This window comes from Anabrus simplex, chromosome 1 (genome assembly GCF_040414725.1).
Source record: "Anabrus simplex isolate iqAnaSimp1 chromosome 1, ASM4041472v1, whole genome shotgun sequence".
Classification (NCBI taxonomy): Eukaryota; Metazoa; Arthropoda; class Insecta; order Orthoptera; family Tettigoniidae; genus Anabrus; species Anabrus simplex.
The window spans coordinates 1055976707-1055992654 of NC_090265.1; the positions used below are offsets into that span (position 1 = coordinate 1055976707).

The 15948-nt window shown below is 37.2% G+C and overlaps 1 protein-coding gene across 2 annotated transcripts in view; it reads right to left on the reverse strand.

Annotated features, from left to right (window-relative positions):
* Window positions 1-1647: 1647 nt before the first annotated feature.
* The window catches only part of LOC136857959 (zinc transporter ZIP1), a 38496-nt gene continuing 24195 nt past the window's right edge, over window positions 1648-15948 (reverse strand). For both annotated transcript variants that reach the window (XM_067137097.2, XM_068225374.1), the window contains exon 4: window positions 1648-10732. In XM_067137097.2, coding sequence (XP_066993198.2) covers window positions 9977-10732 — 756 coding nt within the window. In that variant the 3' untranslated portion in view covers window positions 1648-9976. The remainder of the gene's footprint in view (window positions 10733-15948) is intronic.

The following is a 15948-nucleotide window of genomic DNA, read 5'->3' on the forward strand; positions in this document are numbered from 1 at the left end:
CTGGGCTACTGATTTTCAAAGTAAACTTTCAAAAATGAAGTCAGAACAGAATCTAAATGCTGAAAATGAGTTCTTTTTTTTTTTTTTTTACAATTTACTTTCACAGACAGGTCTTATGGCGATGATGGGATAGGAATGGGAAAGAGGCGGCCATGGCCTTAAGGTACAGCCCCAGCATTTGATTTGCCTGGTGTGAAAATGGGAAACCATGAAAAACCATCTTCAGGGCTGCCGACAGTGGGGTTCAAACCCACTATCTCTCGGATGCAAAAGAGAAGTTAAGTTCATTTGTGAACCATACAATACTTTTTACCACTTCTCTAGTCCAGCAATTATAGAAAAGTCCCCACGTTAATGTGGAAATACGTAAAAATGTGAATAGACTAAGTTCCAAGTATACACTTCAACAAATTAAGGATTCTTTCTCTCCCTTGATGGAGACCTTTAACAACTCCCAAGAAGTATTTGGGAAAGTTGAAGTTCAGAGGAATGCCCTTAATTAAATAGAATATTGTAGGTAGTTCTGTGGCATTAGGTCTGAAATGATTCTTTTGCTTTTAATACAAACCTGTTCAAAGAATTAGCCGAGTTTGCAATTTCAATGCCGAGATTTCTGTGGTCAAATGCAGAAGTGAAGCAGGTATTTACCCAAATGAATATAGTCGAAACAAAAGTTAGGAGTAGGATTGTTGCCCAATTATTACAGTCTATTTTGACAGTGAGGATAGGATTAATGGGACATGGTGTATGCTGTCATAATTTTGAATCGACTCATCTACCGAACAGATTGGGAAACCATAAGCCTATAATTCAGTGACAGCAGGAGATGCTTCAACTACAACAGCCCATGTAGACATAGGTGAAACAACTACAGATTACAATCACTTATCATCTAGCTTGGTAATTTTTTTAACACATATTTCTACTGTGATAATTATTTTGTATTAATTCTCGTAGAAAAATTCTAGTGGTATTTATTTTACATTAGGTGCATACTTAAAGGTTCTAGTGGCTTTTCAGAAATTGGTGTAGGCATCACTGGTAACCACCCATTTCAAAGATGGGAAGTAAATGGAGAATTCAAAGAGAAAAGATTATTGTGGCTAATATGATTCATGTCAGGCACACTATAAATTCTTATTTGTAGCTTTTTTTATGTACATTTTTTTGTAATACTATACAGAGAATAGAGTTGAACAGTTAGTTCAAGTCATTTATGTTAGGCTGATTGTATGCCCCTACCATTTTCTGTCGTTTGCAGGAGTATTAGGTAACGTCCAGTCAACAGGATACCAGTTTTCCAGTCATTATATACACCAACCTTCCCTGCAAACCATGTGACACTGCCGCGGTGGGGTGGCTTGTGCATCCCAGTGAAACAGATAGCCGAGCTGTAGGTGTAACCATACTGAATGGGTATCTGTCGCGAGACCAGATTAACGAATGGTAAGTTACAGCAACAGGAGGGAAACAGCCTGGTGACAGTCTGCATAACTGACTGGATATGGCCTTGTAATAATATTTAACATGTTGGTACTGCTACACAGGTGAAAGCAACAGGAAACTACAGCTGTAACTAACTCTCGAGAACATGCAGCTATTTTTCTGTATGAACGATGTACTGATGAAGGCTTTTTCTTGGGTAAAATAGTCCCCCATTCGTATCTCTGGATGGGGATTACACAAAAGGTCAGTCAGAGCATGGAATGATAATAATAATGTTATTTGTTTTACGTCCCACTAACTACTCTTTTACGGTTTTCGGAGACGCCGAGGTGCCGGAATTTAGTCCTGCAGGAGTTCTTTTACGTGTCAGCAAATCTACCGACATGAGGCTGACGTATTTGAGCACCTTCAAATACCACCGGACTGAGCCAGGATCGAACCAGCCAAGTTGGGGTCAGAAGGCCAGCGCCTTAACCGTCTGAGCCACTCAGCCCGGCGAGCATGGAATGTAAGAAGTATGAATCATTGTGGTAGGTTAGAGAGTCTAGAAAGGGAAATGGATAGACGAAGTTAAATGTAGTTGGTGTATTTTGTGAAGTACATAGGCAGGAAGAACAGGATTTTTGGTCAGGCGACTACAGAATTATCAACACAAAAATCAAACAGCGGAAATGCAGGAGTTGGTTTCATAATGAATAAGAAAATAGGGCAGCGGGTAAGCAACTACGACCAGCATAGTGAAAGGACTTCTGTTGTCAAGACAGACACCAAGCCAATGCCCATAACAATAGTGCAGGTCTATATGCTTACTAGTTCAGAGGATGATGAACTCAACAGAAATGTAGTAGGAAAATTCGGACTGGGTGAAAGTGTTGTCTTTCTGCCTGACACAACTCAGCCTATAATTGTTATAGTTCTGATGTTCCTTTCCGTTCATTTCATTCTTCTTTATCAACCCAGCAACGCATAATAGTGTAGGCTCTAAGATATGTTTTATTTTAACCATTTTTAATCACACCGAGTAAATTGGGAAAATTTCCACGTAAAATTTCAGCCTTTCCCTATCCCACAGTTGTCAATAAGAGCTACCTGTGTCAGTGCAATATAAAGCAAAATGAAAGAAAAACTTTGAGGATGAAAGGATACCTGAAGATTGGCAACAAGGAAGTATTGTACCATTGTTCAAAAAAGGAAATAGGAAGAAATGTGAAAATTATAGAGGGATAACCCTATTATCACATGGACAAAAATTACTGAGAAAGTCATAGACAAAAGAATGAGGGATATAATAGGAACACAGAGGAAGAACAATATGGCTTTAGACCGAATACATCAACAATATGATGAAGATGTTGATTCCCATAGGGAACCTGAAATATTTGTTCCGAATGCCTAAATAGACTTGATATTTACAGTGCGAATGATAATGGAAAAACGCCTGGAAAGGAACAAGGAAATCATCCTTGTATTTTTGGATTTGGAAAAAGCTTAGGAAAGAGTTAAGAGAAAATGTGTATGGGAATGCGTACAAAAAAGGAATGTACCAAAATCATTAATTAACAAGATAAAAAATGTATCATGAGAGTAAAAGCAGTGTACAAGTGAGGAGTGGTGACTCTGAAACATTTTATACAAAAAAAAAAGTCTCAAGCAAGGAAGTGCACTGTCACAATTAATTTTTTTTTAAATATTGATGGATGAAATCATAAAATGTGTAAAACAGAGTATCAGTAGTGATGAAGTGAATGCTTTGGTATTTGCAGATGATGTGATGATTTGGGGAAAGGGAGAAAAGCAAGTACAAAGGAGACTGGACATTTGGAATGAAAATCTGTAGGAGTTTGGAACGGTAATTAGTAAACAGAAAACTGTAGTCATGCACTGTGGAAATGAGAAAAAGAGAAGCCAAGTGAACATAGATGGAGAATGGTTAGAGAATGTAGAACAGTTTACATATCTGGGTAGCATTATTAATGGAAATAATGAAAACAACCCTGAAATTAATAACAGACTAAGTAAAAGTACAACATTTTATCAAGTCAGAGAGCTTTTATGGGGTGACGAAGTACCCAAGAGAATGAAATTAACATTATATAAACAGTATTTCATACCAATTGTAACATACAGACTAGAAATGCTGGTAACTAATAAGAGACAAGATAATAAGATTCAAACAGTAGAAATGGCATTTTTAAGAACATTGGTTAAAAAGACAATAAGAGATAGAATTCAAAATATTAAAATCAGAGAAGAGCTAAATATCGAATTGTTAGTACAGAACATACAGAAAGTAAGACTGAGATGGTTCAGATATGTAAAAAGAATGGAAAAGGAATGGATAGCAAGAAGGGAATTGGAAAGAGAAGTTAAGGGAAAGAGACCAGTTGGAAGACCGAGAAGAAGGTGGATGGATCAGATATGGAAGGACATTAGAGAAGCTGGATTGGATGTGGCGGAAGTAATGGAGCAGGATAAGTGGAAGGACAGAGAGGAGTGGAGGAAGCTTGTTAACCACACCCGGGTGACTAGAACACTCTTAAAGCACCAAGTGTTTAATATCATAAGAGTTCATGTCGTATTTATGTATATTTTCAACCAGTGCATATGTTTCCAGTGTTCCATGTTCCATGAACACAAGACAGTTTAAGCCAGAACTAAGAACTTTTTAAGTTCCAAGTACTGCTTACCATGTGTACGTTACATTTCAAGGTAATGTTTTGCAACCCATTGGTGTGTTTCCAGGCAATTGCCTTTAGGTATCTAAATTTTTTATTATGATAATTGTTATCGGATTCCCCTTGATTTGATTTTCAACAAGAACTGATGATGACTCGAAGGGAGTCGAAACCGATCTTCTTATAAATTAATATATTTTACAATGTGTTGAATGGTGGAACATCCCTCAAACTCTCTCTTATCAGATACATGCTTGTAAATTTGGGACAAATTTATCATAGAATTGTTCTGTACATACTTTTATTACACTTACTGAAAACATAAAAGACATGCACATAGTTTACTTTTAAGCATAAATTAGTTAATTACCTCATATCAGACATTGTTTGTATATAATTTAGATTAGGCCTACATCTGCAGTCTGGTCTAGAAAGCCAAGAATAATGGCCAAGAGGATTCGTCGTGCTGACCACAAAACAACTCGTAATCTGGAGGCCTTCGGGCTGAGCAGCGGTCGCTTGGTAGCCAGGGCCCTTCAGGGCTGTAGTGCCATGAGGTTACATTTTTCTACACCTGCTGTGTAACTGAATCTATGCACTGCACATTTATGAGCATAAGCTCATGTGCCTTTGAAATAAATACATAAATAAAGTAAAATAAAAATAAAATATACCATATAAATCAATATGTTTAGGCATGAAAACATATAATGTGCAATTAATTGCCATACTCAATGAACATAACACAGCAACAGATTTTTAAATTAATATGAAAAATGTAAAATAGAAGAGGTATAGAATACAGTAATCAGTTGTACATCATATAAATTAAATTAACATTTACAAATTTCATTGACATGCATTTTTACTCTTGACTGTATTAAAAACAAATGATCTCTTTCTCTCAAATTCATTCTTATTTGCTATTATTTCAGCATTTTTTGTTTTATATTCTACAGGTATGATCAGATCAATTATTTGACTACTTCACTAACATACAAACTGTATTATATAAATGTCAACAAATATTGGCCACTGTTGCATTAACTCATTCTCAAGTTTCATCAACATATCTTCTTTTATACAAAAATCATAAATATTAAATACAGTAAAACACATAAAAACTGAGATTCCTGTTATTAACAAAAATCAACCTATAGCAATAGATTTTTCAGAAAGCTATTTACAAATATTCTTGTATATAATATACAACAAATTAATGACTTATACGCTGCCAGAGTTGACCCTTGTATGACAAGAAATTAGGTTGATGTGCAAGTTCATAGCATTTATGGCTGTTGCAATAACCGTGCTTCATAATACTCTTATTAAAGAAAAGCCATTGTTAAGTCTTTGTCACTGCAGTAACGTAATTTCAATTTTTAACAGAGTTATTTATGGGTTAATGAAATTAAGTGTTGAGTGCTAAATCAAAGCTTTTTGAGTAATGTTTTCCAATGTGTTCAACCAATGAGAAAAGCAATGGAAGTCACCAGAGGTTTTGAGCAATTTAAGGAAAAAAAAGGACAAGAAAATGTTTTCATTTCTAAGTGAACCACTTTGAAGTGAATACATTCTCCTGTTCAGAAAAACCGCCTGACTTCGATCTCTTTAATTTACAATGATCCACTTCAAACAACTCAAAAATTGTGAATCAATGATCTTTCACCATTTACATGTCAGTAGCAAAACTAAAAAATTGGATGTATGGGTTATTTAAAATAAACTTCTGGTGCATATGGTGGTGGCTATCAATAAAAGAAAACACACATCTGCTGGGATAAAAAGACATCACATAGTTTAATTATTTCTGAGGAATGTGATCATCACTACTGAGATTTACTGCTAACAGCTGTGGCGCCTAGCAGCTGCAATTCAAGAAAAATGAATGGGATGACTGGTTTTGCAGCTTAATAATGTATTCTTAAACATAACCATGTTTTACGTAGGCCTTGTCCACGACTGTGAATTAATTCTTAATCATTTCACCACCTGACAATGGAGCCTAGACTCTGAAATGAGTTTTGAAGTACAGTACAACACTAAATAAAAACTGTGACTGGTAACAGTTTTAATTATTGACAAAGAATAATAATGTATGTCTATATACTGCTAACATTACAAAAGCGGTTATCCAACAGTTCAGTTAATAGGTCATTTTACATTCACTGTATTCTGTGGACTTTAGTCCGACAGATTTTCTGTTGTTTAACCAACAATCTTCGATTAGTAGGCTACCTTTTGTTAACATATTGAACACTGGCATATTTGTAATATGTTAACTCCTGTATACTGAGAACTTTAGTCATATTATGAGGCTTTATATCTTTGACATTTTTTGAACTAAATTAATTATTCTTTTTGTACCTGAAGTGTAAGTAACTGTCTCAGCCTTGAACTCACTTGGTTATTTTATTTTCAATATGAAAGGGCACAATACATTTATCATGTTTTGAGCTTTTTATTTTATTTTTCATTTATTTCAAATCATGAACTATGTAATTATTTTCTTCTACACTCACATCTATCGTTGTTACATACATAATTATTTTCTGTTTTTATATTCACACCTACCATCGTTACATTATTATTAATATGCTATCTGAAAGAAACAATGTAATTGGTAAAGGTAATCCTTTTTCTACAGTCCAAATTAAGATAATTTTTATTTTGTGTGATAAAGTTCAAAACAGAGAGGTGTAATGCAGCTTTCGCAATACCATCACATCTCTTTCCTTGATTGTTTATCAGTCTCTTCGAATGACTTTTCTAAACAGACTTTGTACTCTTGTAAGTCTTGCCTTATGTTCTGTGTATCACGGTCTCTATCGTGCTATCGCTCAGAGAATCAAGACACCGTGACATCACTGTGGAACAAACAAGAAGAAAAAAAAAAGCGCACGGAACAGATGCTTGCTACTCTTCAAAATACACATTCGTATTCTAGCTGGCAAGGGTCAGTGGTCCCCCAACTAGCAGCGTATAAGGAACTGTAATGCTGCCATTTATGTTTACCAAAAGAGACATGGAAGTATTTCCAGCATAAGACGATTTATTAGTTAAGAAAACCAAATCCGAGCACTGCTCAAGCACTATATATGGCAGTAAATACATGAGTCTGAGCAATGCTTAAGCACTGTGTTTAAAGTGCTAACAAAGCTGCCCTTTAACAATGAAACCAAGCCCCAGGTATTCTTAAGTGTAGAGTCAAAAAGCCGTCATAACGTTGGAAATTATAAACAATCCTGAAGAATATGTTACAGTATTGATAAATTTAAGAAGAACTCCAAATTTACAATTTCCTCAGCAGTGAAATAAAATACCTACTGCAAGAATCTCAGGGGCATCCTAAAAATCACAGATAATGCATCAACCCAATAAATAAAGACTAAATTTGAGGCCAAATAGAAAGAAAGACAATAATATCATAACTGGCTTAAAACTACAGTTGGCAGTACCATGTCTACTTATCAAAAGCCAATGAAATGCTCTTAAACCATAATTAGTTTTGCACGGTCTTTTAGACAGTGTGTGTTATATTTTGCCTCCCACGAGCTTTGCAGGCAACAGAGATAACCGCCATGTTACGTGTACCTTTCCACGCACTCACTGTTGATAATATTGGCTGGTTATTTCCAATCAGAAAACATTTTGGTAGTAAAGATGTAAGTGCGTATTGTAGTACTGTACCAACAAGGTCACAACTTCCGTATGTGGCCAGCTGCAGCTACTGAATTTTCTGCTATTATCGTTACAATTACCATGTGTGATCCTGCTTTTTCAAATTGTGTTTTTTATGCTTTTTCACTTTCATTTGATCCAAGTATGTCTCTTGCTGCCAAACATTCAAATTCTAGATCTACAGTCAAAAGCCTCCCTTGGTAAGTGAAAATGTAATTCTGGCTGCTGTCAGGCAAAAATCGTCAAAGCTGCAGGTGTACCTGAAAGAGGCAGTTTCTAAACCTAGCGGCAGAATACGAAAAAGAGTGAACTGTTGAAAGTACATTTGCAAGGAGCATACAACAATGTACTGTAAAGTATGTAAAGCACTAAAAAGTGTGCGTACAATACACTGACATGGAAAATTCTAAATTCCCATGGAGGGAATTAAATATTTTTCACCAATAGAGCATGTCAAAAACATATCAGAAGTAAGGCTTTTCAGGCGTTTGCTCTATTAACCAGCGTTTCGTCTTAGGTCTGACACTAGACTCGTTAGAGTCCATTGTGGAGATTTATCTCCCGTATGCAGTTATCAGACTGTGCCTCATAAATAGGCTTCTGATAAGCTCACCTGCATACACCCAGCATCAGTGGGTAGGGTCTGACACATCCCACTCTGACGAGTCTAGTGTCAGACCTAAGACGAAACGCTGGTTAATAGAGCAAACGCCTGAAAAGCCTTACATCTGATATGTTTTTGACATGCTCTATTGGTGAAAAATATCTAATTCCCTCCATGGGAATTTAGAATTTTCCATTCGGAATTGCTGGGCGGGCAATAATTCCATTGTGAAGATTTATCTCCCGTATGCAGTTATCAGACTGTGCCTCATAAAAAGGCTTCTGATAAGCTCACCTGCATACACCCAGCGTCAGTGGGTAGGGTCTGACACATCCCACTCTGACGAGTCTAGTGTCAGACCTAAGACGAAACGCTGGTTAATAGAGCAAACGCCTGAAAAGCCTTACATCTGATATGTTTTTGACAGGCTCTATTGGTGAAAAATATCTAATTCCCTCCATGGAAATTTAGAATTTTCCATTCGGAATTGCTGGGCGGGCAATAATTCCATTGTGAAGATTTATCTCCCGTATGCAGTTATCAGACTGTGCCTCATAAATAGGCTTCTGATAAGCTCACCTGCATACACCCAGCGTCAGTGGGTAGGGTCTGACACATCCCACTCTGACGAGTCTAGTGTCAGACCTAAGACAAAATGCTGGTTAATAGAGCAAACTCCTGAAAAGGCTTACATCTGATATGTTTTTTTCAATACACTGACAGATGAGTACGACACCCAGTGAAGAATTAGAAGAACTCTATGAACTGTGGATTGTGTTCCTTTTGTATTTCAAAACTATGGAGGAATATAATCTGACAGTCCTGATGGCCTACCAAGTGACTGCTGCTCAGCCTGAAGATGTCAGTGCAACGAATCCTATCGGCTGTTTTTCTCGGCTTTCTGGACAGGAGCTGCTATCTCACTATCGTATAGCTCTTCAATTGTAATCATGTTAGATGAGTGGACCTCGAACCAGCTCTCAGATCCAGATAAAAATCCCTGACCTGACCAGGAACCGAGCCCGGGGCCTCCAACCTGAGGGGCACACACGCCACCACTACTCCGGGGTGCCTGCTGAAGGAATATGATACGAGCACCCATGAGTACACATGAATTCAGAGTCAAAGTGCATTTAGTAATTTCTATTGATTGTATTTATCAAGTATGGTGATTTTTTAAAGGTTTGATCTTTGAGACGGTGTGCGACTAAATGTGATAAAAGATCGTGCGTGACTAATTAAGAGTTAAGTTGAATAAAAAATGCCATGAAAAATAAAAAGTAAATGTGACCTATGTTTTAAAAGATAACACACAAACAGCGACTGTTGCTTTAAGCTGCAAAACAATAGACAATGAGCTCCAACAAGGAATCATGTAATTACAGATTTGTCAAGTATAGTATTGAAGTTCACAATATCTTCAAGCTAGAGATACATATGAAATCTTCTCATGCTTCTGGAAAAACAGAAATCTTTAAAAAACTAAAGTGCTAAGACAGTACAAAATGATGTTAAGGCACTGAATGATAAGATCACAATGTGTGTCTAATGTACAAGTTTACTATCGTATTTATGGAGATGAACAGGATGGTGGCGATTCCTTGTTTGGTTCAAGGAAAAGCACTCCACATACAACAGAGAAACCTACCAAGACAGCCAACAACTTGAGCAAACGATCCCCACCTTGATTAAGTTCATGGGGCAAGACTTCAAAAAATGTTATATACACAAATGTACCACACGCAAGACCTTGCAATACACCATTCACAACAGATGAATCTACAGAATGACCAAATTCTTCCAAACCCATGGCCAATCCCATTCCTAGAGGAGAAGTTAAACAGAACAACAGATTAGATCTGATGATGGCACCAATCTTCAGTTCACTCTGTACCAAATTTAAACCTAAACTAAATGCTATGATCACTTTGTGTAGCCCTACTGCTGCAAATATTTGTAGCACACTTTTCACACTAGGCTGTAGTCCAATAGCAACTCCTTCAAAAAGAGAGTGCAGTGACAAAGCAACTAGTAAGAGGACTGACCGGAAACTTGAATGTGCTTCTGCCTCAGTATCATGCACATGGCCAGCTTCAGGTAATTGAGGCTGATCTCTTAAACCCTCAATACTACCCTGGCGCCGAGTCCTTCTGAGCTGATCTATGTCTTCAGGTGATAGGACATCACCCATAACTACACTAGAATATTCCATTGCTCGTTCTTTGCAATCCAAAACTATTTGTTCAAGTATGAGCACAAGGAAAAAACCAAATGCCACAGAAAATTCTGCCACTGGAAAGGATGTGTGAAAATTTTCAGTCATTGCCTGCAATTGAAAGAAAAAAGCATATCACACTGTTAAAATAAAAAATATTATAAAATAAGCAGTTTAGTATTAAGATCAACTAACTGGCTAATATAAATTAGGATATGTGCAGAAGGGAAACATGCTACTTCATAGTTCAATTAATCTACAGTACTTACAAATACAATTCGGTCTTATAACATTCTTACTTCAAAATGATGGAGTCTCTTCTAACTATGAAATAGTTATTCTGATGAATATATTTCTCATAGTACTAACGATTAATGCTACCTTTTCATGAGTACAAATCAATTCAGAAAATATTTTAACATGAACAGTGGTACACATTGGCAAAGTTAGGCCCAGCAAAACAGTATTCTGAATACCTTAAATTCTTTTGTATATAGTTCAGTTCAGCATGATCTCTGCAAAATAGTTGAAGTTGTAGTCTCCTGAAAGATGACACAGTATGTCTTTTCAGTTGTCAGAGTGCTCTGGTTAATGGTGTTGTTAAAATGATGATACTTGTTTAAAGGAGCCTAACATCTAGGTCATCGGCCCCTAATCGTACAAGGTGGAACAAAATGAAATAATTAAAATTTTAAAATTCTATCCACTGACTAGAATTTTAAAAAAGTATGATTAAATAATAAAAATACTTTTATTGCAGCCAAATGGCCAGACAAAAAAAGAGGTAAATTACATACAGATATAAATTATTCAAGTAATTTCAAGTTTGCACTCCGGCGCCTTGGTTTGCATAGTCTTTAATTGACTTAGTTCTTTTCCTGCACAGTTCTATATGGTAACGTTCACATGTTTTTCCACGTAAGTTGCACTCACACATCTCAGCTGGTTCATGGTATGATGTGTTCATAGAGATGAGATGATGAAAACCGTGTACCGCTAGTCTAGTAAACACGTGCCTCATCTCAAAATTCGATGTTGTCCATGTCCGGTCTATCATGGCCTCCGCTCCATAGAACTCTTGGGGTATTTCTTCTCTTTTTGCTTTTAATGTTGATAGATTTTCCGAGGCTCTAGTGTTGGGTAGAGTCAAAAGTGTCCTTAGATCCTCGATAAGGAATGTTTCTCTTGCGAAGAGGTAGACGAGTCTGGAGCATGAAAAAATGGCGGAAAGCTTAGAAGTGCGTGTTACTCGTGCTCTGAAAAGTTTACTGAATATTGCGGAAGTAGAAGGCTACCTGAAGAAAGACACAAAAGAAGAATTTGTCAAGCGGTGAGTGTCATCAAAGACTGTTTTAGTACCCTGAAATATACTGCAGAACATGAGAATAGGCCTAATAAAATCTTACAAGATGAGGTTATGGAAGGAGTGAGGAACAAGGAAGAACGCACAACAGAGAGCACAGATTACTCCATGACAGAGAGCAGGACAGAATGACAATTACCGCCATCTGATGATGTAATACAGGCAACTACAAGCAACAGCAGCCTCACGCCTAAGTGGGGAAGTGAGAGTGGCAGCCAGCTTATACTGACACCTGCCGGGGAAAAGCCGAACAACCAGAACGCCAAGACATGCAAGGTAATGGAAGACAATCACAGAAAACTCCAACCAACAAATTAAATTAATAATGAAAAACTTCACACAAAATATCAAAAAGATGATCGCAGAGGAAATTGCAACCACAAAGCAACAGAACCCGAAACCCCAACAAGGAAATACAATACTACACTCTGCCAACCTTACCAAGAAGTGTATACCTAACACCAACATTCAGAACAGACCCAACACCATCATGGGGGAGGGTGAAAGAAGTGAGGGCTACACTACAGTGGAAGATTACCCTCCGCTGAAAACAAGCGGAGCGACCCAAAACCAAGAACAAGACAGGTCAACGGATACGACAACTGAAGAACCATGGAGGCTGGCATACCAGAGAAGGAAACTACAAAAGGCACGCCAACAAGCTACTGTGACCAGCACTGGATCAGAAGACTAAGATCTACAAGCAGTAGACAAAATGGCTTGGCTCTTCATGGGAAGAATAAGGCAGGAAATCACAGTAGAGACAATAACGAAATTCCTTGCCAAGAAGGAAATTGAAGGAAACGTTATATGTGAGGAAATGGTATCAAGATATAACACAAAATTGTTCAAGTTAGGAATACCGCTAAAGTACCTAGAAAGAGTAAATGATACAAATTTCTAGCCAGCAGGAATAACCGCCAGACGCTTCTGGTTTTTTCGGAGGGATAAAAGGGTATTGCTCAAATAAGACATGTACGAGTCAGCCAGAGAAAGAAAATGAAGTACAGAGAAAAGGATCAAGATAATGCTATGGAATATAGAAGGTTTAAAAAATGCAATGAGTATGGCACCAACAGACTGCATGGAAGGATTTGACATAATACTAACTGAAACTTTCCTCACGGATCAATGGTAACATGTGGAATACTACTGGCATCCATCAGCATGCAGAGCAAGGAGAAAGAAGAAGACTATAAGGAGGAATAACCGTCCTCCTAAAGCTATGGCTCACCCCAATAATCTCGACAATCAAGCAAGATCACACCATGCTAACTGAGACAAAATATATTACTATTATTTCTGCTTACATTCAACCGAATACAACTGCTATGGATATAAGAGATGAGTTAGGCCAACTAATCAAAGAAAGTAAACAAGACAAACCTCTATAATCATCGCAGGAGGCCTAAATTGCAGGCTAGATATAGAAAATTATAAAACTAAACTAGTCATGGAACAGTTGCATGAAGAAGGCCTTCGTCTATTAAACAATAACAACTTCTATTATAATTTGTTTAGATGAAATTACAACATATATTTCAATCAGAACTAGTTTCGACGCCCATTTGCGTCATCATCAGCTGAAACTTTCCTCACGGATCAATGGTAACATGTGGAATACTACTGGCATCCATCAGCATGCAGAGCAAGGAGAAAGAAGAAGACTGAAAGGAGGAATAACCGTCCTCCTAAAGCTATGGCTCACCCCAATAATCTCGACAATCAGCTGATGATGACACAAATGGGCGTTGAAACTAGTTCTGATTGAAATATATGTTGTAATTTCATCTAAACAACAGTTTTTATGTATTGAATAAGGTGGATCCAAATTATAATAAAAGTTGTAATCTTGGTTCAATACGGACAAACAATGAAATTTATTAACTATTAAACAATAGCAATGTACCAACCTATACCTGCCATAATGGCAAAAGCACAATAGATATTGCATTGATAAGAGGCCCAATAAAGGAGGGAATAACCCTTCTATGGACAGCAAATCACACGCCATTACGAAAACATATACCAATAGAAATTATCGAAGTAAAACAACAACTCTCGAGAAAAATAGACGCCAGGAAAGAAGAACGACGATCAGAACATACAGAACAAATAGAAACGTTAATAGAAGATTCAAGATTGGAGGAAGCGGTGCAAGCTATAGAAGAACATCTAACACAAGCCACAAGCCCTAGAAAGAAGAGAAAAGCAAAAAAATGATTCGACCGGGAATGCTATCTATCAAGGAAAGAGGTACTGGAAAACCTACACCAACTAAAATTGAACATCGAGAACCACACACTCAACCAAGAGTACAACACGAAGAAAAGGTGTTACAAAAAACTACTAAGAGAGAAGAGAGGATATATTGGGAAGAAGAAGGCAAATGAATAGTAGAAGAAGCCAAGAGAAATCCATATATCGCACTACACCCAAGGAAGCTAGTGTAGACACATTATATAAACATGGAAGAGTGGAAAACTCACTTCAGTAGCATTCTCAACAAAGAAGGAATAAAAGACACACCTAAAACCGCACAGGAGAATGATCTGCAATTACCAACAGAATGGGCCCCACTGACTGCAAGTGAGATCCAATACATCATCGCAGGAACAAAGAACAGAAAAGTTGCAGGACCAGACGGGCTATATAGTGAATATATAAAAGACAGTATCCATCTACTAGTACCTATCTGGACAATACTATATAATAAATGCTTGGAGACACCATCAATACCAGAGAGGTGGAGACAATCAATAATCAAAGTGCTGTATAAAGGAAAAGGAGATCTCAAAGATCCCAATAAATACAGAGGCATTGCGTTGGAGAATATCCCCTTCAAAATATTTACAATAATAACTGAGAGAATAAAAGAAACAATCAGCGAACATCTCCCAGAAAATCAATTCGGGTTCAGAAAAGGAAGATCAACTTTAATCGCAATAGAACTGCTGTTATATGACATCTGGGAAGCCCTTGAAGGAAAAGAAAAGTTTTACGCCGTATTTATAGACTTCACTACGGCTTTTGATTTCGTAAACCGGAAGCTGGTAATAAAGAAACTAGAAGAGACTCTAGGCAAGAACAATATATGTAAGCTCAATGCTCCAATGGAACATAATAAGAATCTCTGATAATCTTTCAGTCTATTCATTGTGGCAGTAGAAGAAATAATGCAAATAACCCAAAGAGAGGATATAGTAGCATACGCATACGCCGACGATATAGTGGTTGGATCAAAAGACATCATTAAACTCCAAAACACTATAAATGACATAGAGAAATGGTGCTACAAGCATGAGTTCGAGATCAACTTATCTAAGACAGAAATGATGGTCTTTAGACAAGGAGGAATGGCCCCCCCAGCATTGGCAGAAATCAGTATCAAGAAGACAACAATAAACATTGTAAAAGATTTCAAATATCTAGGCATCATATTGCAAACAAGCGCTAAATGTTTCACTAAACATATAACTGAGAAAGCAACGCATGCAACAAGGGCGATGCACGAGATAAGCTACATTAGAACCCTCAACTTAAAGACAGCAATGATGCTATTTAGAGCTAAAATAATGCCAGTACTAACGTATGGGACAGAACCTGTCCGTACTAGAAAGGGTTAAAGCATTATACATCAAAAGAGCAAAGACTACACGCTCCAGACTCGTCTGTCTCCTCACAAGTGAAACATTCCTTATCGAAGATCTAAGGACACTTTTGATTCTACCCAATACTAGAGCCTCGGAAAATCTTCTATCAACATTAAAAGCAAAAAGAGAAGAAATACCCCAAGAGTTCTATGAAGCGGGGGCCATGATAGACTGGACGTGGAGACACGTGTTTACTAGACTAGCGGTACACAGTTTACATCATCTCATCTGTATGAACACATCATACCATGAACCAGCTGAGATGTGTGAGTGCAACTTATGCAGAAAAACATGTGAATGCTACCACATAG